The sequence below is a fragment of the Musca autumnalis genome, unplaced genomic scaffold (genome assembly GCF_047663935.1).
Source record: "Musca autumnalis isolate F117 unplaced genomic scaffold, ASM4766393v1 scaffold_4, whole genome shotgun sequence".
Taxonomy (NCBI): Eukaryota; Metazoa; Arthropoda; class Insecta; order Diptera; family Muscidae; genus Musca; species Musca autumnalis.
In genome coordinates, this window is record NW_027411977.1 from 225,805,154 (window position 1) to 225,832,740 (window position 27,587).

General features: G+C 40.1%; 2 protein-coding genes across 2 annotated transcripts; both read left to right on the forward strand.

Annotated features, from left to right (window-relative positions):
* Positions 1 to 721: 721 nt before the first annotated feature.
* Rnf146 (Ring finger protein 146) lies at positions 722 to 26,363 on the forward strand. The gene is made up of 5 exons (XM_073986920.1): positions 722 to 1,441; positions 1,558 to 1,796; positions 5,477 to 5,630; positions 6,748 to 7,018; positions 25,291 to 26,363. Exons 1-5 carry the CDS (start codon positions 1,132 to 1,134, stop codon positions 26,183 to 26,185), a joined length of 1,869 nt encoding a protein of 622 aa, XP_073843021.1. The 5' UTR covers positions 722 to 1,131; the 3' UTR covers positions 26,186 to 26,363.
* LOC141403871 (uncharacterized) lies at positions 16,051 to 19,622 on the forward strand. The gene is made up of 2 exons (XM_073986921.1): positions 16,051 to 16,118; positions 18,159 to 19,622. The coding sequence occupies exon 2, from the start codon at positions 18,325 to 18,327 to the stop codon at positions 19,477 to 19,479; it is 1,155 nt and encodes a 384-aa protein (XP_073843022.1). The 5' UTR covers positions 16,051 to 16,118; positions 18,159 to 18,324; the 3' UTR covers positions 19,480 to 19,622.
* Positions 26,364 to 27,587: the final 1,224 nt, after the last annotated feature.

Below are 27,587 nucleotides of genomic sequence, written 5' to 3' on the forward strand. Positions count from 1 at the left end.
AGAAATATGTTAAATATTATAAATTATATTATTAAATGAATTATCACTAAATTGAAACAAAAAAAATATGTTTTGAATCTATTTAAAATAATGGACTGAATGTGATTATCAAATAGGTAGGTTTCATTAGGGGTGTTTTCAGTAATATAAGGTGGCTAGAAAATACCACGGATGACTTTTAAGTCATATGGGGTGGGCAGCCACAGAGGTATACCATCTAAACCTCTACACAGTTGGAAATTATGCGTTCATTATTAAATTTGCACAGCATAAGGATAGGAATTGAAATACATCCGTTACATAAGTACTTTAATCCCCCTTTTTTCATCTTGTTCACTCTAAAGAATTTCCGTAATAGAATATTTAAATGGTACAATCTAATTTTAAATGTACAATTTCGCGGAAGAAAAACCCCTCCCATCCGGCGAGCTTAGCCGCAGCAATAAACCACCTTGTACCACGTCCGCATGAAAAGAATTGTCACAGAGTGCTTCCGGTGTAGGGAATCTTGTCTTTATCGAAGTAATAATGGACAAGAAGTGCTACATTAAATATTCTGAGGGATAATTTGAAATGTAGCGCTGGAAAAATGTCAAGATAATGACCCTAAGCACAAATCAGACACAAATCCTCTTAAAAATCAACGTTACAACGGCGTATGTACGTTACGTTACTGCACTAACCACTTGCCAAATGGTGTTGTCATTTTATATTGATTGCCTCTCTTTACGTGTGCACAGTTCCAAGTGACTTGTTTGTTCATAATCAAACCTCTTGTGTGAAAAAAACAAACACCAGCCTTCTTTCATTCGCAAAATAATCATTGAAAAAACTGGAAGACGCTCGGGACAAGTCAGCCAACAACAAGAGAATTGTGAAATACTTTTTTTTTTTATTAATCTTTATTGACATAATAAGGTGAATGTTGTGAAATGTTGTTTATGATAAAGTGAGAGGAGTGCAGTCAATACAACAAAACTTGATTGGTTTTGCTCGCGATTGTTTGTGTACGTGTGAAAAATTTCTTGCTCCTCTTTGTATGTGTGCATCATTATTCAGAAAGTGCAGTAAAAAAAAGAAAATACTATTTAACAATTAAATAAAGTAAAAATTTCAAATTTCCCCTTCAATATGGAAAATTTGGAAGATGATGCTCAGGAAGTAACAACTGCTGGACAAGTAGTTGCAGTGGCAGCAACAACAATAACACCACCATCATTATCATCGGTAAACAATCAAAATCAAGCTGTAATATCGGTAATGTATTTGCAACAACAACAATACCAGCAACAAAATATCGAAAATGACGGTGATTTAGATGAATCAGTTATTATAATTGAGCCACACATCGATGTTGTGGATTTAACTGAACCCACAACCAGTGCTGGCACTGGAGCAGCAATGGGTTTATTAAAACCCAAAATTGAAAATCCTTCAAAGGGTAAGTCACGAGCGAGTAATGGGGAGAATGCTACAGGTTTTTTTTTGTAATGCATTACTGTATTACTTTTGCATTTTTGTTGTTTGTATATGTGACATATTTTTTCTTTATTGCAGATGCCACCTCATCCTCCACGTCCTCGACATTAACAAATGAAAATCCTTCAACTTCAGGTTTAACGACGTCATCAGCTGATGCAGCAGGCGGCGCTGCAATGTCAAGCACAACTTCTGGTGGGGCGGCCAATAGCACCACAACCACCAGCAATCAATTGGAATGTCCTATATGTTTACAGACCTGCATACATCCGGCGCGTTTGCCCTGTGGCCACATTTTCTGTTTCTTATGCGTCAAAGTAAGTGCGAGGAAGAGGATTTTTAACAAATTTTGTTTTGTTTTTTAACTTCTTGTTGTCTATTTACTTTTTTCTTTGTTTTCTTTTATGACCATATTAAGTGACGGTGGCAGCGCGGCTTTTGTGCGTGTTTTGCATTAGCAATATTTATTTACTTGCTTACCAGCTCACTTATGAATAATATTTGTTTGTGCCTGTATGGCTATATTGATGAATTTTTTTCTGATTATTTTGATGGGTGATTGGCTTCCCCATTATGCCCAAAAAACGCGCATAGCAAAAATCCAATGCGGAAAACTAGCCACCCGCCGCTCTATGTTGTTACGGCCCATGTAGTGACCTTCAATTGTTTATGATTTTGTTGTAAAACACAGAAGATTGAATTTTTATGGCTTTTTTCGGTAATGAGGAAGGAATTTTGAATCTTAGTCTTTGTTTAATAACAACAAACAAACACATATGGTAATTGTAGAATAGTTAAAGCGGAAGCATAACTAAACTCCCCAACTAGCATTGTCTATGAAGGCACGTGAATACCATTCCAACACGTTTGTTTCTATTGAAGCACTTGACAACATGTGTTTAGAAAAATTTGAAAAATTCTGCAATTTTTGTTTACTTTTTTTTCACACACCCTACCATGTTTGGTTGTTCGTTTTGAGGAAGTTCACCTGCCACCGGCAATGTAAATCTCTCAAGTACAACCAATCGTAAATGGCCAATATGCATTGTGCATTTTAATTGTCCAATAATCACAAATTAAAAAAGACGTTAATATAATTCTGCAAGCTATAATGCATTAACATAAAAAACCTGACAACTAATTCGTCCGAGCGATATGCAAGTGCTGAATATTTATGATGGCTTAATTGATTGTGTTTTACATGGGATTCTAAAGGCATTGAAATTGCTTAATTGCTGCCATTAAAAAATAGAAAAGAATTTCAATGTGAAATGGCAATTGATTTGTAAGCCTTTGCGAATGAGGACTAACAAACAAATCACCGAATTTTGAATATTAATAGGGTATTTCGAGAGGGTCCCAGAGATCACAAAATGTGGGGTTTTAAAGACTATTTTGGATTTTAAACGATATATTTTGAAGTGCCAGGAGAAAGCATTGCCGTGAATTTTTGAGCCGATATGCGTGGAAATCTTTTGAAAGTTGTTGAGTCGAGTAGATCCCATCTGGAACCATGATGACATCTGAAGTCATCCACTGTCGAGAACATGACATCTGGTGTCATCTATTACCGAGTAGATGAAATCAAGAGTCATCTACTGTCTATAGAAAGAAATCTTCCAGACTGAAAAATGTTTCTATAGATAAAATCCTCTAGACGGAGGTCTGGAAATTTTTTGCTATAGAAAAAATCCTCCAGACGGAGGTCGAAATATTTTCTATAGAAAAAATCCAGAGGTCTGGAAATTTTTTCTATAGGAAAGGTCCTCCAGACTAAGGTCTGGAAATTTTTTCTATAGAAAAAATTCTCCAGTCTGAGTTTTGGAAATTTTTTCTATAGAAAAAATCCTCCAGACGGAGGTCTGGAAATTTTTTCTATAGAAAAAATCCTCCAGACGGAAGTCTGGAAATTTATTTCTATAGAAAAAATCATCCAGACGGAGGTCTGGAAATTTATTTCTATAGAAAAAATCATCCAGACGGAGGTCTGGTAATTTTTTGCTATAGAAAAAATCCTCCAGACAGAGGTCTGGACATTTTTTCTATAGAAAAAATCCACCAGACAGAGGTCTGGACATTTTTTCTATAGAAAAAATCCACCAGACAGAGGTCTGGACATTTTTTCTATAGAAAAAATCCACCAGACGGAGGTCTGGAAATTTTTTCTATAGAAAAAATTCTACATACGGATGTCTGAAATTTTTCTCAATAGAAAAAAAAACCGTCAAGACGGAGGTCTGGAAATTTTTTCTATAGAAAAAAGTCGTCCAGACGGAGGTCTGGAAATTTTTTCTATAGAAAAAAAGTCGTCCAGACGGAGGTCTGGAAATTTTTTCTATAGAAAAAAAGTCGTCCAGACGGAGGTCTGGAAATTTTTTCTATAGAAAAAAAGTCGTCCAGACGGAGGTCTGGAAATTTTTTCTATAGAAAAAAGTCGTCCAGACGGAGGTCTGGAAATTTTTTCTATAGAAAAAAGTCGTCCATACGGAGGTCTGGAAAGTTTTTCTATAGAAAAAATCCTCCAGACGGAGGTCTGGAAATTTTTTCTATAGAAAAAAGTCGTCCAGACGGAGGTCTGGAAATTTTTTCTATAGAAAAAAGTCGTCCAGACGGAGGTCTGGAAATTTTTTCTATAGAAAAAAGTCGTCCAGACGGAGGTCTGGAAATTTTTTCTATAGAAAAAATCCTCCAGACGGAGGTCTGGAAATTTTTTGCTATAGAAAAAATCCTCCAGACGGAGGTCTGGAAATTTTTTGCTATAGAAAAAATCCTCCAGACGGAGGTCTGGAAATTTTTTGCTATAGAAAAAATCCTCCAGACGGAGGTCTGGATGGCCCTAAGGGTCGTCTACTTTAGAGTAGACGACCCTAAGGCCATCTACTCTATAGTAGACGACCCTAAGGGCCATCTACTCTATAGTAGACGACCCTAAGGGCCATCTACTCTATAGTAGACGACCCTAAGGCCATCTACTCTATAGTAGACGACCCTAAGGGCCATCTACTCTATAGTAGACAACCCTAAGGGCCATCTACTCTATAGTAGACGACCCTAAGGGACATCTACTCTATAGTAGACGACCTTATGGGCCATCTACTCTATAGTAGATGACCCTAAGGGCCATCTCCTCCATAGCAGACGACGCTAAGGGCCATCTACTCTATAGAAGACGACCCTAAGGGCCATCTACTCTATAGAAGACGACCCTAAGGGCTATCTACTCTATAGTAGACGAGGCTAAGGGCCATCTACTCTATAGTAGACGACCCTAAGGGTCATCTACTCTATAGTAGACGACCCTAAGGGCCATCTACTCTATAGTAGACGACCCTAAGGGCCATCTAGTCAATAGTAGACGACCTTAAGGGCCATCTACTCTATAGTAGACGACCCTAAGGGCCATCTACTCTATAGTAGACGACCCTAAGGGCCATCTACTCTGTAGAAGACGACCCTAAGGGCCATTTACTCTATAGTAGACTACCTTAAGGGCCATCTACTCTATAGAAGACGACCCTAAGGACCATCTACTCTACAGTAGACGATCCTAAGGGCCATCTACTCTATAGTAGACAACCCTAAGGGCCATCTACTCTATAGTAGACGACCCTAAGGGACATCTACTCTATAGTAGACGACCTTATGGGCCATCTACTCTATAGTAGATGACCCTAAGGGCCAGCTACTGTATAGTAGACGACCCTAAGGGCCACCTACTGTATAGTAGACAACCTTAAGGGCCATCTACTGTATATTAGACTACCATATACTCTGTATTAGATGACCCTGATGGCCATCAACTTCGTAGTAATAGACTCTAAGACCAATCTACTGCAAATCAGACGGACTAATTATCATATACTCAAAACTATACTATAAAGTAGACATGCCCAAGAGCCATCTAGTCCGTAGTAGACGTTCCTAAGGATCATCTACTATAAACTAAACGACCGTTTTTTGTGTAAATTTTCATTACATTTTTGTTTCTCTTTTCCAGGGTGTTGCCTATAAAAATCGTCGTTGTGCCATGTGTCGGCGTGAAATTCCTCCGGAGTTCCTTGATCATCCACAGCTTGTAAATGGCATTGAAGATATATGCAGTACCAAGGCCACAGATGATGGCTATCAATGGTTCTATGAAGGACGCAATGGTAAGCCACTAACCACTAACACCAATATTAACACACACACACGTATACTATTTGCTGTAGCTTTGTAGTTTGTTGTGATTTTTTTGCAACACTTCTGTTTTTCTTCTTTCTTTCTTCTTTGTTTTTCCATTTGTTTCGTTTGTTTTTTTCTTCATTTTTTCGTTCTAATGCCCACCTTCCTCCTACTACTCCTTCTGCAGGTGGCTGGTGGGCATACGACAAACGTACCGCATTAGAAATTGAAGAGGTCTTTCAATTGTTGCAACAACCAAGGCCTAGGCCGGATGAATTGCCTGTGAAAAAAGAAGAGAAGAAGGATGATCAGGCCATCCTAAAACAAGAAAGAAATCAAAGAAAAAGAACACAAGGAAATTCTCAACTACAACAACAAGGTCACAATAGTGCCTCTCATGAAGAACAAGAAGATTTTGAAGATAAATGTGACAGTTATGACGACGATGAGGATGATTGTGATGACGATGATGATTATGGCGATGATAGTGATAGCCCTGCCGCTGTACTATCACCCTCTTCATTGATTGATTACAATGCCGGAACATATAAAATACAAATATGTGGCAATATGTATGTTCTGGATTATGTCAATATGGTACAATATCCCCAAGATATGCCCTATCGCAAGCGTAAAATATGTCGTGCCAAAGGTTTGCCTGCCAAAGGAGTGGCAGGAATTTCAACTTTATTGCCACGCCGATATCGTAATAGGCAAAGGCCTTACGATTATCGTTTGAATACACCATTCTAAAGGGCTAAAAGCTCGCGAATTAATAACGAAGACAAGAAAGATTTTATTTTTCCAAATTGCACACAAAAACATTTTTCCAAAGCAATTGTATCATATGTATAACAGTATTGAAATACTCATTGGCCACTAGTACTTGCCATAAATGGTTTTAACCAAAACAAAAATAACAATATTATTCACAAATAAATCATAACCTTTATTATCTCTTAAAGACGTTTTTTTCTTAATATTTTATTTCTCTCATAATGTTGAGTATTTTTTTGCCATGTTTTACTTCTATTTTCTTAATTCTGTCTTTTTTCCACTTCCTGGCATTGTCTTTCTTTTTTCTATTTCATTTCTTATCTCTAGGTTGGTGGCAATATGATGATCGCACTAGCCAAGATCTGGAGGAGGCCTTTAAGAAAGGTGAACGTTCCTGTACCATACTGGTGGCCGGCTATGTTTACATTGTTGACTTTGATGCCATGATCCAGCAGCGTCAAAATGAACCTGCCCGTTGCCGCCGGGTCAAACGTGATTTAGCAACAATACCCAAAAAAGGTGTAGCTGGTCTACGCATTGAGGGTAATACCGTAACAACAGATTCCAATTTTGCCCAGCAGGTCTATCGCCAAAGTCGGTAAGTGAAGAAAACCAAAATTTATGGGAATTTAAAAATTAAATCTCGGAAGTGGAATATATCACTCATTTACTCCTTAATAGACCATCCTAAGAATCATCTATTCCAAAGTAGACGATTCTAAGGGCCATCTACTCCATAGTAGACCAACCTAAGCGCCATCTACTCCATAGCAGACGACCCTAAGCGTCATCTACACCATAGTAAACGACCCTAAGGGCCATCTGCTGCATATTAGACGACCCTAAGGGCCATCTGCTTCATAGTAGACGACCCTAAGGTCCATCTGCTCCATAGTAGACAACCCTAAGGGCCATCTGCTCCATAGTAGACGATCCTAAGGGCCATCTGCTCCATAGTAGACGACCCTAAGGGCCATCTGCTCCATAGTAGACGAGCCTAAGGACCATCTGCTCCATAGTAGACGATCCTAAGGGCCATCTGCTCCATAGTAAACGACCCTAAGGGCCATCTGCTCCATAGTAGACGAGCCTAAGGACCATCTGCTCCATAGTAGACGACCCTAAGGGCCATCTGCTCCATAGTAGACGACCCTAAAGGCCATCTACTGTATAGTAGACGACCCTAAGGGCCATCTGCTGTATAGTAGGCGACCCTAAGGGCCATCTACTGTATAGTAGACGACCCTAACGGCGATCTTCTCTATAGTAGACGACTCTAAGGGCCATCTACTCTATAGTAGACGACCCTAGGGGCCATTTACTCTATAGTAGACGACCCTAAGGGCCATCTACTCTATAGTAGACGACCCTAAGGGCCATCTACTCTATAGTAGACGACCATAAGGGCCATCTACTCTATAGTAGACGACCCTAAGGGCCATCTACTCTATAGTAGACGACCCTAAGGGCCATCTACTCTATAGTAGACGACCCTAAGGGCCATCTACTCTATAGTAGACGACCCTAAGGGCCATCTACTCTATAGTAGACGACCCTAAGGGCCATCTACTCTATAGTAGACGACCCTAAGGGCCATCTACTCTATAGTAGACGACCCTAAGGGCCATCTACTCTATAGTAGACGACCCTAAGGGCCATCTACTCTATAGTAGACGACCCTAAGGGCCATCTACTCTATAGTAGACGACCCTAAGGGCCATCTACTCTATAGTAGACGACCCTAAGGGCCATCTACTCTATAGTAGACGACCCTAAGGGCCATCTACTCTATAGTAGACGACCCTAAGGGCCATCTACTCTATAGTAGAAGACCCTAAGGGCCATCTACTCTATAGTAGAAGACCCTAAGGGCCATCTTCTCTATAGTAGACGACCCTAAGGGCCATTTACTCTATAGTAGACGACTCTAAGGGCCTTCTACTCTATAGTAGACGACCCTAAGGGCCTTCTACTCTATAGTAGACGACCCTAAGGGCCATCTACTCTATAGTAGACGACCCTAAGGGCCATCTACTCTATAGTAGACTACCCTAAGGGCCATCTACTCTATAGTAGACTACCCTAAGGGCCATCCATTCTATAGTAGACGACCCTAAGGGCTATCTACTCTATAGTAGACGACCCTAAGGGCCATCTACGGTATAGTAGACGACCCTAAGGGCCATCTACTGTATAGTAGACGACCCTAAGGGCCATCTACTGTATAGTAGACGACCCTAAGGGCCATCTACTGTATAGTAGACGACCCTAAGGGCCATCTACTCTATAGTAGACGACCCAAAGGGCCATCTACTCTATAGTAGACGACCCTAAGGGCCATCTACTCTATAGTAGACGACCCTAAGGGCCATCTACTCTATAGTAGACGAAACTAAGGGCCATCTACTCTATAGTAGGGCCATCTACTGTATAGTAGATGACCCTAAGGGCCATCTACTGTATAGTAGACGACCCTAAGGGCCATCTACTGTATAGTAGACGACCCTAAGGGCAATCTACTGTATAGGAGACGACTCTAAGGGCCATCTACTGTATAGTAGACGACCCTAAGGGCCATCTACTGTATAGTGGACGACCCTAAGGGCCATCTACTGTATAGTAGACGACCCTAAGGGCAATCTACTGTATAGTAGACGACCCTAAGGGCCATCTACTGTATAGTAGACGACCCTAAGGGCCATCTACTGTGTAGTAGACGACCCTAAGGGTCATCTACCGTATAGTAGACGACCCTAAGGGCCATCTACTCTATAGTAGACGACCCAAAGGGCCATCTACTCTATAGTAGACGACCCTAAGGGCCATCTACACTATAGTAGACGACCGTAAGGGCCATCTGATCCATAGTAGACGAGCCTAAGGGTCATCTACTTTGTGGCAGATGACAATCTCCTTTATGGGCCATTTACTCTATAGTAGATGACCCTAATGGCCATATACTCCATAGTAGACAACCCTAAAGACAATCTGCCCCGTAGTAGACAACCCTAAGGGCCATTTGCTCCATAGTAGACGACCCTAAGGGCCATTTGCTCCATAGTAGACGACCCTAAGGGCCATCTGCTCCACAGTAGACGACCCTAAGGGCCTTCTACTCTATAGTAGACGACCCTAAGGGCCATCTACTCTATAGTAGACGACCCTAAGGGCCATCTACTCTATAGTAGACGACCCTAAGGGCCATCTACTCTATAGTAGACGACCCTAAGGGCCATCTACTCTATAGTAGACGACCCTAAGGGCCATCTACTCTATAGTAGACGACCCTAAGGGCCATCTACTCTATAGTAGACGACCCTAAGGGCCATCTACTCTATAGTAGACGACCCTAAGGGCCATCTACTCTATAGTAGACGACCCTAAGGGCCATCTACTCTATAGTAGACGACCCTAAGGGCCATCTACTCTATAGTAGACGACCCTAAGGGCCATCTACTCTATAGTACACGACCCTAATGGCCATCTACTCTATTTTTTTTTTTATGGGCGTAATGATAGCGCGCTATCAATAGTGGCCCTACACAGGAACAACCACTCCGGGACCGCTTGCGCATTACTTCGGAGTGGAGTTCATAGACTGGATTCATCAGCTTTCTTAATTGTATCTACTCCCCCATCCATTATATGTTGTGATTAGGGGTTCGACTGTTATCTTTGGCGATATTTGTTTTTCTCTGCCATAAGTGTTTGTGCAAATGTAGTGTATTTCATCCATACACTCTTTGTCTCCAGCATTTCCTGGAAAAAATCATCAATGGTTATATGATTAGGTATTTCATATCGCACTCTCTCATTCTCCCAAATTTTGCACTGTAGAAGTGTATGTTGCACATTGTCTTCGCCAAGGTGGCATAGTTCACATACTGCATTGTCTTTTAACTTGAATCTGAAAAGATAGCTCCCAAAATTTCCATGATTGCTGAACACTTGTGTTAAATAGAAGTTAAGTTCACAATGTTTTCTGTCTACCCAAGGTTCTATGTGTGGGATTATTTTAAAGGTCCATCTGCCTTGAACACTATTATTCCATGAGGATTGCCATTCTTGGAACATATGTAACTCCTTTCACGTAGGGTTAGATGAATCGGTGGTATACGGGCCAGCACGGACAGTGCCGCTGTTGACGTTGTTCGGAATGCCGATATAACTCGTATCGTGCATGCTCTTTGCACTCTCTCTAGATGTTTACGCAGTTGGGAGCTTCTTGAAATGCTTTCGCTGAAGACAGGAGCCGCGTACGTCATTTGCGCATAAGCTACTGTAGCTATTAGTCGCCTTGTTGATTGGTTTGGGCCTCTCATACTTGGCATCAACCTTACTATGTTCTTAGCAGTTGCTAGCGCTTTCTCTGTTATGGTTTTGACATGTGGTTCAAAAGAGAGCTTCCAGTCAAGGATCACTCCTAAATATTTTAATGTTTTATTTATCTCAATGTTATAACCGTCAACGTTTAGTTTAGGATAGTTGAACTTTCGTCTACTCGTTATGAGTATTGCTTCTGTTTTGGCCGCAGCAAGTGCAAGCTTTTTTGATGCAAGCCATCTTGAAATTCGAGATAAGCTATCATTTGCTATGATTTCGACAAGTGGTGCTGATGGTTGGTCGACGATGAGTGCTACGTCGTCCGCATAACCCACTAGTTTGGTACCAGGTGGAAGACTCATGTTTAATAGGTTATCATACATTAGGTTCCAGAGGAAGGGACCTAGTATAGAGCCCTGTGGCACTCCAGATGTTATTGTATATGATTTGACTCCATCTACTCTATAGTAGACGATCCTAATGGCCATCTACTCTATAGTAGACGACCCTAAGGGCCATCTACTGTATAGTAGACGACCCTAAGGGCCATCTACTCTATAGTAGACGACCCTAAGGGCCATCTACTCTATAGTAGACGACCCTAAGGGCCTTCTACTCTATAGTAGACGACCCTAAGGGCCATCTACTCTATAGTAGATGGCCCTTAGGGTCGTCTGCTCTATAGTAGACGACCATAAGGGCCATCTACTCTATAGTAGACGACCCTAAGGGCCATCTACTCTATAGTAGACGACCCTAAGGGCCATCTACTTTGTGGTAGACGACCCTAAGGGCCATCTACTTTGTGGTAGACGACCCTAAGGGCCATCTACTTGTGGTAGACGACCCTAAGTGCCATATACTTTGTGGTAGACGACCCTAAGTGTCATCTACTCTATAGTAGACGACCCTAAGGGCCATGTACTCTATAGTAGACGACCCTAAGGACCATCTACGCTATAGTAGACGACCCTAAGGGCGATCTACTCTATAGTAGACGACCATAAGGGCCATATACTCTATAGTAGACGACCCTAAGGGCCATCTACTCTATAGTAGACGACCCTAAGGGTATCTACTCTATAGTAGACGACCCTAAGGGCCATCTACTCTATAGTAGACGACCCTAAGGGCCATCTACTCTATAGTAGACGACCCTAAGGGCCATCTACTCTATAGTAGACGACCCTAAGGGCCATCTACTCTATAGTAGACGACCCTAAGGGCCATCTACTCTATAGTAGACGACCCTAAGGGCCATCTACTCTATAGTAGACGACCCAAAGGGCCATCTACTCTATAGTAGACGACCCTAAGGGCCATCTACTCTATAGTAGACGACCCTAAGGGCCATCTACTCTATAGTAGACGACCCTAAGGGCCATCTACTTTGTGGTAGACGACCCTAAGGGCCATCTAGTTTGTGGTAGACGACCCTAAGGGCCATCTACTTTGTGGTAGACGACCCTAAAGGCCATCTACTTTGTGGTAGACGACCCTAAAGGCCATCTACTCTATAGTAGACGACCCTAAGGGCCATCTACTCTATAGTAGACGACCCTAAGGGCCATCTACTCTATAGTAGACGACCCTAAGGGCCATCTACTCTATAGTTGACGACCCTAAGGGCCATATACTCTATAGTAGACGACCCTAAGGGCCATCTACTCTATAGTAGACCCTAAGGGCCATCTACTCTATAGTAGACGACCCTAAGAGCCATCTACTCTATAGTAGACGACCCTAAGGGCCATCTACTCTATAGTAGACGACCCTAAGAGCCATCTACTCTATAGTAGACGACCCAAAGGACCATCTACTGTATAGTAGACGACCATCAGGGCCATCTACTGTATAGTAAACGACCCTAAGGGCCATCTACTGTATAGTAGACGACCCTAAGGGCCATCTACTGTATAGTAGACGACCCTAAGGGCCATCTACTGTATAGTAGACTACCCTAAGGGCCATCTACTGTATAGTAGACTACCCTAAGAGCCATCTACTGTATAGTAGACTACCCTAAGTGCCATCTACTGTATAGTAGACGACCCTAAGGGCCATCTACTGTATAGTAGACGTCCCTAAGGGCCATCCACTGTATAGTAGACTACCCTAAAGGCCATCTACTCTATAGTAGACGACGTCGTCTACTATAGAGTAGATGGCCCTTATGGTCGTCTACTATAGAGCAGATGGCCCTTAGAGTCGTTGGACAATTTTGTAGAATTGTTCTCTCTGTTATGGGCTCAGGTAGATTAGAATCTGTATTTAAAGATAAGAAAACTGTCGGCCATAAATTATGTATTTTTATTACCCACAGCACTTATACCTGCTGTGTGGTAATGCACAAAAGGTCGATCGCCTGCAACACATTGTGTGCGTGAGGTGCATCAGAATGTTATGTACTGCGTACATAAGTGATATGTATGTATTGTCTATGTGTAGATTGTAAGGTCTAGAGTTAAGAATGAATACTAAATAAAATGAGTCTCTCTAAAGCAACGAAGCGAACAACATCGTTCGCGCGCGTTTTCCTTTCTTCGGTTTCCTTAGGTTAAATTTAGTGATGAGATTAGGAGTCGGTCTCATCATTTTGGTGACCCCACAGTGATTGTTTCGTGTTTAAAAAAAGACACGTAATAGTTCGCGTAGATAGATAATAGCGGGATAAGCGCGTAGAAAAAAAGTTACTGCGTTGTATTTATCCGCTAGGATAGGCTAGGACCATAGTGAAATGTGATAGTGTATCCGTCTATTTAGTATAGTGTTAGTGACACGTAGTGAAACTTAAAAAAAAGTGACTACGTTAGGTTGGTAACATGTTTATTTAAAGAAACAAAAAAAAAATTGAATTTGTTTTCTTAAAGGCGCACAATATTTTTTCGTCAAAATGAATTTTGGAGAATTCATTCAGCATCAAAAGATGTTGGGCGAATATATTGTGTCGCTATACTTAAAAATGAGCAAAATTGCTCAAACAAGTGTAGCAAGAGAAACTAGGGAAAAGTGTGAAGTCATTGTTAGTTCTTTCACGGAATCCAGAAAGGATTTTTTAGACAATGATAGGGAGCTCCGGCATATGGGAAAATTTCCATATGAAATGCATAGCATATTCGCCTCAGGTGTGCGATATGCAATAAAAAAGTTCGACTATTTAGATCGTCAGATTAGAATAGATTTGGGCTTAGAATCAAATAGGGATTCGTCGGAGTTGCGAATTCTTTCTAGATATAAATATATAGCTGAGATGGACAGCTTAAGTCCATTGGAACAGTATGAAAAAAGAAACATACTGCGCCATTCAAAAACATTAAAAGGAGGTTTAATTAGAGAGTTTGAATATTCATTAAATGCGCTGGAGACTGAGATAAGGAATGAGTTTCTAAGTGTAGAAGATGTCAAAGATAGATATGATATTGCGTCATCAGTACTGATGCAATATTTGAATGAGTTTCCTAAAGAGGATAATCTCGTAGAGAATTTCAATTTTTTACAAATTTGTTACCGCATGGTGAGATTTGGGAAAATTTCTAGAGTAGCACCTAAAGAGGTGAAGGTAAAAGATTATGAAGAAATCAATGGGAAATGGTTTCCCAAGATAAATACTATTAAGGTAGATAGTAATTCAATTAGGAAAGTTGAAAATGTGACTATTCCTGAACTTAAGAAAATAGTAAAGTTTACAGGTAGTGTAGGGGAAACTACGGAAAGGAAAAATGAGAACGGTCGCGGTGATGTTTCGCGAAAGTTTGAAAGTAAAATAAACCGGCTAAGAGAGGAAAATGAAAAACTGGAGTCCAAATTGAGTAAAAAAACAAAGGACTGCAGAATTGCTGAAGAAAAAACTCGGTTCTATGAGTCACGAGCTGAAGACCTTAGCGCCAGATTCAATGCTGCTTATGCTGAAAAGGAAAAGGCTGTGGAAGATTTTTGTGAAGTGCAGACAGAATTGGAGTCTTTACGCAAAGAGCTGGACGAAGCCCGTAAACGTCTCAAAGACGAATCTCTGCTTCGTATGGATCTGAGAAACAATATTCAGGTTCTACGTTCAGAACTTACCTTCAAGGACCAAATTCATGCAGAAGAAATTAATGAATTGCGCACTCGTCTTTCTGCACAGTATGAAGCCACATTGCAAGAGTTGCGTGCCCAATTCGAAGGACAAATGAGTTCTAGTCGTGCTGAAATTAATATCATGAAGAGCCGAATTGTTGCATTGGAATCTACAAATGCTGCAGTGAATGCCCGAAATTATGATTTAGAGAAATTGCTCGACAATGAACGTGCACAGCATGTTACTGATTCCGCCAATATGGAAGCTGAACTACAATGTTGCCGTGATGAAATGGCACAGCAGCTACAAGAAAGTTCTGCCTACGACAAACTACTGTGTGGCGAAGAAGATAGTAGCCAAACGGAATGGGTTGTAACCAGCAGAGAGGATGACATCGAAATTTCCAATGGTGATCCTAAGGCAAGGGTACAACAGAAAACTACCAATGAAGTGCAAATCGATGGCGGTGCTACCGTATCTCAAAGGTTTGTAACGGATACAGCACAAGAACCACCAACAAAAATAATGATGAAGCCACGAAAATGGAAAAGTGGAGAAAACATAAGGACAACGCTATATAATGTCAATAAAGAAGAAGTTGCTGGTGCAGATCGTGTCAAGCGTACAAATATACGTCATGTGTCAGGTCATCGTATAATCAATGAAACAATTTTTAGGTGCGAGAACCATCCTCTACGAAGAAAATGGATTTACCATGTAATTAAGCAATGGAAAAGAAATCCCAGTCCTAGCTGGTTGCTGAAGGTGTTGGGTGCCATCACCTAGAATTAAGTTATAATAATTGTTTGCATTCATATTATTAGTTTTAGAATCTAAGTAATGCCTTCAGCAGTTACAAAATGAAATGTAATTGTAATAATACTAAAAATTATTTAGGTTATAAAAAGATAAGATCCATATACATACATACATATAATTGTTAAAAGATTAGGATCTTTTCACGGCGGGGAGTATGGACAATTTTGTAGAATTGTTCTCTCTGTTATGGGCTCAGGTAGATTAGAATCTGTATTTAAAGATAAGAAAACTGTCGGCCATAAATTATGTATTTTTATTACCCACAGCACTTATACCTGCTGTGTGGTAATGCACAAAAGGTCGATCGCCTGCAACACATTGTGTGCGTGAGGTGCATCAGAATGTTATGTACTGCGTACATAAGTGATATGTATGTATTGTCTATGTGTAGATTGTAAGGTCTAGAGTTAAGAATGAATACTAAATAAAATGAGTCTCTCTAAAGCAACGAAGCGAACAACATCGTTCGCGCGCGTTTTCCTTTCTTCGGTTTCCTTAGGTTAAATTTAGTGATGAGATTAGGAGTCGGTCTCATCAGTCGTATACTATAGAGTATATGGCCCTTAGGGTCGTCTACCACAAAGTAGATGGCCCTTAGGGTCGTCTACTATAGAGTAGATGGCCCTTAGGGTCGTCTACTATAGAGTAGATGGCCCTTATGGTCGTCTACTATAGAGCAGACGACCCTAAGGGCCATCTACTATAGAGTAGATGGCCCTTAGGGTCGTCTACTATACAGTAGATGGCCCTTAGGGTCGTCTACTATACAGTAGATGGCCCTTAGGGTCGTCTACTATAGAATAGATGGTCTACTATAGAGTAGATGGCCCTTAGGGTAGTCTACTATAGAGTAGATGGCCCTTAGGGTCGTCTACTATAGAGTAGATGGCCCTTAGGGTCGTCTACTATAGAGTAGAAGGCCCTTAGGGTCGTCTACTATAGAGTAGATGGCCCTTAGGGTCGTCTACTATAGAGTAGATGGCCCTTAGGGTCGTCTACTATAGAGTAGATGGCCCTTAGGGTCGTCTACTATAGAGTAGATGGCCCTTAGGGTCGTCTACTATAGAGTAGATGGCCCTTAGGATCGTCTACTATAGAGTAGATGGCCCTTAGGGTCGTCTACTATAGAGTAGATGGCCATTAGGGTCGTCTACTATAGAGTAGATGGCCATTAGGGTCGTCTACTATAGAGTAGATGGAGTCAAATCATATACAATAACATCTGGAGTGCCACAGGGCTCTATACTAGGTCCCTTCCTCTGGAACCTAATGTATGATAACCTATTAAACATGAGTCTTCCACCTGGTACCAAACTAGTGGGTTATGCGGACGACGTAGCACTCATCGTCGACCAACCATCAGCACCACTTGTCGAAATCATAGCAAATGATAGCTTATCTCGAATTTCAAGATCTACTCTATAGTAGACGAGCCCAAGGGCCATCTACTTTGTGGTAGACGACCCTAAGGGCCATATACTCTATAGTATACGACTCTAAGGGCCATCTGCTCTATAGTAGACGACCATAAGGGCCATCTACTCTATAGTAGACGACCCTAAGGGCCATCTACTCTATAGTAGACGACCCTAAGGGCCATCTACTTTGTGGTAGACGACCCTAAGGGCCATCTACTTTGTGGTAGACGACCCTAAGGGCCATCTACTTTGTGGTAGACGACCCTAAGGGCCATCTACTTGTGGTAGACGACCCTAAGTGCCATATACTTTGTGGTAGACGACCCTAAGTGTCATCTACTCTATAGTAGACGACCCTAAGGGCCATGTACTCTATAGTAGACGACCCTAAGGACCATCTACGCTATAGAAGACGACCCTAAGGGCGATCTACTCTATAGTAGACGACCATAAGGGCCATATACTCTATAGTAGACGACCCTAAGGGCCATCTACTCTATAGTAGACGACCCTAAGGGTATCTACTCTATAGTAGACGACCCTAAGGGCCATCTACTCTATAGTAGACGACCCTAAGGGCCATCTACTCTATAGTAGACGACCCTAAGGGCCATCTACTCTATAGTAGACGACCCTAAGGGCCATCTACTCTATAGTAGACGACCCTAAGGGCCATCTACTCTATAGTAGACGACCCTAAGGGCCATCTACTCTATAGTAGACGACCCTAAGGGCCATCTACTCTATAGTAGACGACCCTAAGGGCCATCTACTCTATAGTAGACGACCCTAAGGGCCATCTACTCTATAGTAGACGACCCTAAGGGCCATCTACTTTGTGGTAGACGACCCTAAGGGCCATCTAGTTTGTGGTAGACGACCCTAAGGGCCATCTAGTTTGTGGTAGACGACCCTAAGGGCCATCTACTTTGTGGTAGACGACCCTAAAGGCCATCTACTTTGTAGTGGACGACCCTAAAGGCCATCTACTCTATAGTAGACGACCCTAAGGGCCATCTACTCTATAGTAGACGACCCTAAGGGCCATCTACTCTATAGTAGACGACCCTAAGGGCCATCTACTCTATAGTTGACGACCCTAAGGGCCATATACTCTATAGTAGACGACCCTAAGGGCCATCTACACTATAGTTCAGTTGTGACTATCAAAGCCAACAGAAGTGTTTCAAATATCGCGCATCGCATCAATATTTTCCATTTTTGAAGTTAAATTTTTTTTTGTTTTCATAATTTTTGACTGCAAAATCTAAAAAAACAAAAACAAAAATGGAGTTGTTACAAGTGCCTACGGTTGTTTGTAACAAATGTAACGCAGCAATATCGTCGACTTCTTGTGTATGGTGCCGCTGCTGCGACAAGAAATATCATTTTGCAGCTTGCAGTGGTCTCTCCGAACTCAGTTACAAGACTATGGGTGCAAGTAGAAAATTAGAGTGGAAGTGCGAAAACTGCAGAGCAAGGGCGAAATCTCCCAACAACACTACACACACGCTATCCAATACTAATGATATGCAAGACACAGCAAGTGAACAAGCACAACAAAACCAACGTGATGATGAAACTGCACAACAGCCTGACTGTCAACAACAATTTAAGAAGCAGAGAGAAGATGATGAAAACAACACCAACAGCAAACGTTTTAAAGATAGGCAGACAGCAAATATCACCAACAACAACTACACACCACTAACTGATTCTCAATATCACAACAACTACACCACTCAATACGTAGAGCTCAAATCAGACATGGCAGAGATTAAGGCTACCATGCAGCAAATGATGGTAAACATGAATGCATTTACTCTCGCAAACAACAACATGACAGAGAGTATCAACTCAAACCTCAGTAAGATAAATGAGACGCTGTCCAATATTTCGTCTCAGGTCATTGAACTTCAAAGAAAAGACCAAGAAAAAAGTATGCAGATCAGGGAGATGGAAAAGAGAATAAATATACTTGAGCAACAAAATATACGTAGAAATGTAGAAATAAACACCACTACCGCTGTCAACATGAATGCAGAGACTGTAATAACAAAAATTGCAGCTTCAGTGGGCGTCGAAGTTACCGGCGCTGATATGGAAAATGCATACCATGTGAAATCAAGGAATAAGATAATAGTGGAGTTCTCTACCCTGAGCAAAAAGAAGGAGATAATGGCTAAATTAAAGGGGCATAGGGTAGATGAAAACATTTTAAATGACAGTACCATACCCACAAATAAGTACATATACGTTAACGATGAACTAACATCGAATTATAGGAGACTATTATGGTTGGCCAAAACCAAGGCCAAGGAAAATGGCTGGAAATTTATATGGGTCAGGAATGGGCATATTTATGCTAGAAAAAACGAAACCTCCCAACAAATTATTATCAATAACGCTGCTGATATTGAGCTGATAACAAGATCACAATAAACAATATTATTTTATATTTGTGGTTCGAAGTCTAATACGAACATTTTCAATTACAAGTAACAAATCAACAAAGCCTATTTTTTCTTAACTTTTTTATGAAAAAGTTAAAAAGATAATTATCTACAATAGTCTCTAAACAACAATTATAAATATAAAAATGAATATTAAAAATATCATTTTGAACAATTTTGATGAAATTGATGAGCATGATATAAACCATCGAATCTCAATATTATGCATGAATATCAGGTCCATAAGAAAACATTTCACTGAATTTTTAACAAGAATAAAAAACTTAATTTATAAAATAAAAATTATAGTTCTCACTGAAACAAATATAGATGATAACGAAACAGAATTTTATCAAATAAATGGCTACAATTCCACTTTTTTAAACCGCGAAGGAAGAGGAGGAGGGATAGCAATATACATACATGAGAGTATATACTTTAAAACTGTAAGCTCAAGTACAAACTACTTTGAATCCATAAAAGTTGAACTACAAATTAATAAGGGTGAAGTTATCACATTAATGCCATGTTATAGACCACCCAATCTAAACATAAACAGCTTTATTAATGAACTTGATCAATCGCTGAATGCAATCAATAAGAAACACGGCATTATTCTTACCGGAGATATGAATCTCGACATAAGCATTGATAACACATCTGCTAAAAAATACTTGGATATGTGTGCGTCAAATGGATTAAATTGTCTTATTAATGGCGAAACTAGAGAGGATGAACGTAGTGGAAGTAGTACATGTATAGATCATATGTTCGTTAGGCATAATGTGAAATACATTTCTAAATCCGCTATAATCGCTACAACAATATCCGATCATTATACATTATTTGGTTGCATCGAAACAGATACCATGGCAAAGAGAACAGATAATGAAAATAAGATTAGATTCAACAATAATAAAGTAAATAGCTTTATAAAAAACATTGATTGGAGAAATTTTAACATATCTAATGGTGGTGCTGATGAGCTATTTAATAAGATTTACAAAACATTTTGCGATATTTATGAAAAATGCTCTGAGACAAGAAAAACAAAAACTAAAAGTAGAAATGGATTTCCATGGCTAACAAATGAATTGATAAACAGCTGCAACATAAGAGATATCCTGTATAAAAATTATCGCAAAAACAAAAATTCAGCTAACGAAAAAATATACAAAACATTTAACAATCAGCTAAACAAACGAATTATTTTTGCCAAAAACTGTTACTATTACCGAGAATTTGTGAATAATAGAAGTGATATGCGACAGACCTGGAAGACCATAAACCAAATCATCGGAAAAAAAACCCCCAACATCGACGAAACTATAAAAACAAACTTCGCTAACAAGAGCATAACAGATATCACTGAAAACTTTGCACAACAATTCCAAAGAAACGTTGAAACTATCGTACATACGTGTGAGAAAAAGACTCTACCAAGCATTCCAGCAAGCCTTCCAAACACAATGTTTCTTGAAGACACTAATATTGAGGAAGTGGAAAATATTATAAAAAACATAAACACGAGAAAGAGTGCTGGAAGTGATGGTATTAGAGCAATCGATCTTAAAAACAACGTTGAATATATTGCCCAAACTTTAACTGACCTTATAAATAGAAGCATGAAAGAGGGTATTATTCCTAATTTATTGAAAATGTCTATAATTCGCCCCATATACAAAAACGGCGTCAAGTCAGCATATGAAAATTATAGACCAATTTCCATATTGCCAATTATAGAAAAGGTGTTGGAAGAAGTTATTACGCGGAGATTAAACACTTTCATAACAAAATATAAAGTCATAAACAAAAACCAGTATGGCTTCCAAAAAGGTAAAAATATTAATCAACTCCTGGGACAGTTTGCAAACGTAATAAACCAAAATCTTAGCGAACAAAAGCATTGCATAGCTATGTTTATTGACTTCAGCAAAGCTTTTGATACGCTATCACATAAAAAATTATTGGATATACTCGAAAAAAATGGAATACGAGGACATAGCCTAAAATGGTTCGAAAACTACTTAAATTGCCGTAGTTTCAAAGTAAGGGTAGGTAACCATACAAGTAATGCCTACAGGTCTGAGTATGGAGTTCCACAGGGCTCAAAACTTGGACCCATACTGTTTATCATTTATGCCAACGACATGGTAAAATATCTGAAAGACAGCACAACATTTACATATGCCGACGATACAACGTTAATAGTGACTGATAAATCCATCCAATTGGCCGAATTAAGAATGCAAAGTGAGATAAATGTGGTGACTAAATGGTGTCATGATAATGGTTTGGTTATCAACGCCAACAAGACAAAATTAATGCACTTCAGACCTAAACATATTTCTCAAAAAAACCTATCCATAACTTTTCACAATTACAACTGTTTACACACAAATCCCAACTTCAACGAAGACATTGAAACGTGCACAACTAAGATAGAAGTGGTAAGCCAATATAAATATCTTGGAATCCTTCTTGATAGTCATTTCACATGGAAACCACACATTGAAAATGTTAGGAAGAAATTACGAAAGTCTTCATACGCAATCTACCATTTGAGTAATTGTGCCCCTTACCAGGTCGTAAGGCAAGCTTATTTCTCGCTTGTTGAATCGTACTTAAGACATGGTATAACCGCATGGGGTAATGCTTCAAATCGCAGAATATTGCAAACTGCACAAAACAGAGTGGTGAAAATCCTACACAAATTATTACGAAAACGAGACTTGTACCAACCCCAAATCGGAATTGACCAACCTGCAAATCAACTAACAATCACTCGAGATAATGACATACAATCGGCAATAACACAACAACACCAATCTGATAACGATAACGCACATTACAGGAACCTACACATTTTAAACATCACAAATCTTTACAAAACCACAATATTACACGAATTTTCTGACGATACTAATTTACTACAACACATTCACCACACCCAAAATACAAGAAGACGAGCTGAAGGAAGATACTATATCCCAAAATTTAGAAATGAATATGGCAGACGAACCCTAGCAGTGAGTCTGCCGACAACACTAAACGAGCTGCCACTAGAATTGCTTAATATAAGAAATAAAGTTAAAAGAAAGAAATTGTATAAAATCCACTTCATAAATTCGCAATAACTCTTGTTTTTTTAATTTTCCCTCAATTATAACATTACAACTGAACAATATTGTATAATAAAACGTATACACTTACATTGTAATAATCCTGCAGACAAGCGAAAAGCTTCGCGGGACATATGAATTTGTAACTTTTTATATGCACCAATAAAGAATTTGAATTATATAAAAAAAAAAGTAGACCCTAAGGGCCATCTACTCTATAGTAGACGACCCTAAGAGCCATCTACTCTATAGTAGACGACCCTAAGGGCCATCTACTCTATAGTAGACGACCCTAAGAGCCATCTACTCTATAGTAGACGACCCAAAGGACCATCTACTGTATAGTAGACGACCATCAGGGCCATCTACTGTATAGTAAACGACCCTAAGGGCCATCTACTGTATAGTAGACGACCCTAAGGGCCATCTACTGTATAGTAGACGACCCTAAGGGCCATCTACTGTATAGTAGACGACCCTAAGGGCCATCTACTGTATAGTAGACTACCCTAAGGGCCATCTACTGTATAGTAGACTACCCTAAGAGCCATCTACTGTATAGTAGACTACCCTAAGGGCCATCTACTGTATAGTAGACGACCCTAAGGGCCATCTACTGTATAGTAGACGTCCCTAAGGGCCATCCACTGTATAGTAGACTACCCTAAAGGCCATCTACTCTATAGTAGACGACCCTAATGGCCATCTACTCTATAGTAGACGACCCTAAGGGCCATCTACTCTATAGTAGACGACCCTAATGGCCATCTACTCTATAGTAGACGACCCTAAGGGCCATCTACTCTATAGTAGACGACCCTAAGGGCCATCTACTCTATAGTAGACGACCCTAAGGGCCAACTACTCTATAGTAGACTACCCTAAGGGCCATCTACTCTATAGTAGACGACCCTAAGGGCCATCTACTCTATAGTAGACGATCCTAAGGGCCATCTACTCTATAGTAGACGATCCTAAGGGCCATCTACTCTATAGTAGACGACCCTAAGGGCCATCTACTCTATAGTACACGACCCTAATGGCCATCTACTTTGTGGTAGACGACCCTAAGGGCCATCTAGTTTGTGGTAGACGACCCTAAGGGCCATCTACTTTGTGGTAGACGACCCTAAAGGCCATCTACTTTGTGGTGGACGACCCTAAAGGCCATCTACTCTATAGTAGACGACCCTAAGGGCCATCTACTCTATAGTAGACGACCCTAAGGGCCATCTACTCTATAGTAGACGACCCTAAGGGCCATCTACTCTATAGTTGACGACCCTAAGGGCCATATACTCTATAGTAGACGACCCTAAGGGCCATCTACACTATAGTAGACCCTAAGGGCCATCTACTCTATAGTAGACGACCCTAAGAGCCATCTACTCTATAGTAGACGACCCTAAGGGCCATCTACTCTATAGTAGACGACCCTAAGAGCCATCTACTCTATAGTAGACGACCCAAAGGACCATCTACTGTATAGTAGACGACCATCAGGGCCATCTACTGTATAGTAAACGACCCTAAGGGCCATCTACTGTATAGTAGACGACCCTAAGGGCCATCTACTGTATAGTAGACGACCCTAAGGGCCATCTACTGTATAGTAGACTACCCTAAGGGCCATCTACTGTATAGTAGATTACCCTAAGAGCCATCTACTGTATAGTAGACTACCCTAAGGGCCATCTACTGTATAGTAGACGACCCTAAGGGCCATCTACTGTATAGTAGACGTCCCTAAGGGCCATCCACTGTATAGTAGACTACCCTAAAGGCCATCTACTCTATAGTAGACGACCCTAATGGCCATCTACTCTATAGTAGACGACCCTAAGGGCCATCTACTCTATAGTAGACGACCCTAATGGCCATCTACTCTATAGTAGACGACCCTAAGGGCCATCTACTCTATAGTAGACGACCCTAAGGGCCATCTACTCTATAGTAGACGACCCTAAGGGCCAACTACTCTATAGTAGACTACCCTAAGGGCCATCTACTCTATAGTAGACGACCCTAAGGGCCATCTACTCTATAGTAGACGATCCTAAGGGCCATCTACTCTATAGTAGACGATCCTAAGGGCCATCTACTGTATAGTAGACGACCCTAAGGGCCATCTACTCTATAGTACACGACCCTAATGGCCATCTACTCTATAGTAGACGACCCTAAGGGCCATCTACTCTATAGTAGACGAGCCTAAGGGCCATCTACTTTGTGGTAGACGACCCTAAGGGTCATCTACTCTATAGTAGACGAGCCTAAGGGCCATCTACTTTGTGGTAGACGACCCCAAGGGCCATCTTCTCCATAGTAGACGACCCTAAAAGTCATCTGCTCTATTATAGACTAATCTAAGGACAATCTCCTTTATGGTAGACGATCCTGAGTGCCATTTACTCCATAGTAGACGGCCCTGAGGGACATCTACTGTGTAGAAGACGACCCTAAGAGACATCTATTATATAGTATACGACTCTACGAGTCTACCATAGAGTAGATGACCCTTAGGGTCGTCCAAATGGAGTAGATACCCCTTAGGGACATCTAAGATCCATCTACTCCACAGTAGACTAACGTAAGGGTCTAAATATCTTATTTACCTTAATAGTTATCCTATTCTTACAACAATCTCACTTTTTTCTCACTCTCTCCCTGTTTTCTAGATATCACAATGATGACCTTGATCTCCATGAGAATGCTTTAATGGGTGGTGCCCACAGCATGGATGCCAATAATACACAAGGCGGCGGACCACTACGTTTAACCTATGGTTTGGGTGGTTATGTTATCAATCCCAGTGAATTGGTGTCCACAGCTGCAGCCACAGATGCCGCCCTACGGATAGCTAGTGATATAATTGGTTCCACATTGGCGCATGCCGATGAACTGACACGTTCCACAAATTCCAATCACACAGGATCTTCCAGTTATCAACAGCAGCAGCAGCAGCAACACCAGTCAACAGCCAACAACAGTTTTAATCCAACTACGGGTGAGCTTAATTTAAATGACTTAGCCTTAATTAGTAGCAGCAGCAGCAACAACAGTAGCAACAACACCAGTAACCAACAACTAGCTCGACTAAGTGGTAGTCTAACGGGAGGTTTAACCTCCACTGCATCACCAACAACATTGCCACGTGAACGTGGTAGTCGTGAGCTATTGGGGGCTGCTGAAGATCTTTTGGGTGCCACACAAAGGGTTATTGCCACAGCAGATCAACCAACCATAGATTTGTTTGAGCAGACCCTAAATGATTTTCATGCCTTGACATTGCGTAATATTGTGGATTCAAGTGATGATGATGATGGTCTACATCATCATCAGCAGCAGCAGCACCAACAACTTTATCATCATCAGCAACGTCCGCCCTTAACACCTCCCCCCAGGACACCACCAGCAAATCTTAGTTTTTCTAATTCTTCTTCTACTACAACAAATGGCCAAAGATCGGCATCTTTGTCCTCGTCCACATCGGGGACAGGGACCAACCCCTCCTCCTCCTCCTCCTCAGCATTTACATCAAATCAGCAACCTAATCATGATAATCTACCATAAAACTAACTTACAAAACATCAACAACAGCAACAACTTAACCTAGAAACTTCAAGTATTCCTTACAACAACTATAAAAAAACAACAAAAATTACAATAACAAATCTAATCTAATAGACAAGCAAAAAGAAGACTAGACGTTCCTTAACTTACTAACAAATAAACAAAAACAAAAGAAAAATAGATACATAACACAGGATACAAAACAAACAAATTCTCTATATACAGTTATTATTATTATTAAAACATTATATACATTAACAACATATAGACATTTATCTATTTAATCGTACATACTATATACATACCTACCGACATACTATCGATTAGAAATCATCATCTTTATCATCAAATGTTATAGCATTACAATAACAAAAAACATACGTATGCCAACTCTCTTGAACTCACCACAAAAAAGCCGCTCTCAATGCTTCAAACATCTAAAAACCATTCATTCATCGATCGATCGATTGGAAATTGTCTTTTAAAAAAAATGCAAAATTTATTAAAATCTAAATATTAAAAATTAAATTATTTTTAGTATAAGAAAATGGAAAAGAGAAACAAACGCCAACTAATTTATTAACAACAAATAGACATCCATTTAATCGGTAATATTAACAAAAGCATAATCGGTAAATGATAAATTATTTATTATTTTTATAAATTATTATTTATTTATTTTGTATATTTTTTTATTGTTTCTATTTTGCTTTGTCATTTGTACATATATATTTCATGCGCTTTTTGGTATTATTTATTTAGTGATATTTTTCTGATTGATTTAAATAATTTGTACTTAATGTTAATGTTAATTATAGTTACCCTAAGGGACACCTACTCCTAAGAAAGCGAACCCACAGGCCATGTGTTGCAAAGAAAAAGGCCCTAAAGGCTTAAGGGGAGTACACACTAACAGTCAAAACTGACAGTCAACGTACTTTAAGGACAATTTTCCGGCAAATAACAACTTTTATTTAGCTAAAAACGTTTGAAATACAATATTTACGGTATTATTTAGAGATTATAAAAAAAAAATTTTAATTAGGCTTTGATATTCACGAAATAGACCTCGATGACTGTCAGTTTTGCTTGTCAATGTGTACTATACTTTAATACTTTAAAGTAGGCGGGTCGAAACTCATCTGTTCCAAAGCATACGACAAAAAAACCTACTAATCCAAGCTAGACTGACCTTAAGGTCACCTGCACCAAAGTATGCGAGCCTAAAGCCCATCTACTTGAACGTAGAAGACTCTAAGGCCCATCTACTTCATTGTAGAAACCATAGAAGGGCCATCTATTCCATAGTAGACAATCCAAAGAGTCATCTACTCCATAGTATACTATACTAGGAGCCATCTACTCCATAGTAGACGATCCTAAGGACCATCTATCCTATAGC

Excerpts from the sequence above, each read along its gene's own strand:
- Rnf146 (XM_073986920.1), top strand. The coding sequence starts at position 1,132 with ATGGAAAATTTGGAAGATGATGCTCAGGAAGTAACAACTGCTGGACAA. Across the intron at positions 1,797-5,476 it reads TCTGTTTCTTATGCGTCAAA|GGTGTTGCCTATAAAAATCG; the intron begins GTAAGTGCGAGG and ends TCTCTTTTCCAG. Across the intron at positions 5,631-6,747 it reads GTTCTATGAAGGACGCAATG|GTTGGTGGCAATATGATGAT; the intron begins GTAAGCCACTAA and ends TCTTATCTCTAG.
- LOC141403871 (XM_073986921.1), top strand. The coding sequence starts at position 18,325 with ATGGAGTTGTTACAAGTGCCTACGGTTGTTTGTAACAAATGTAACGCA.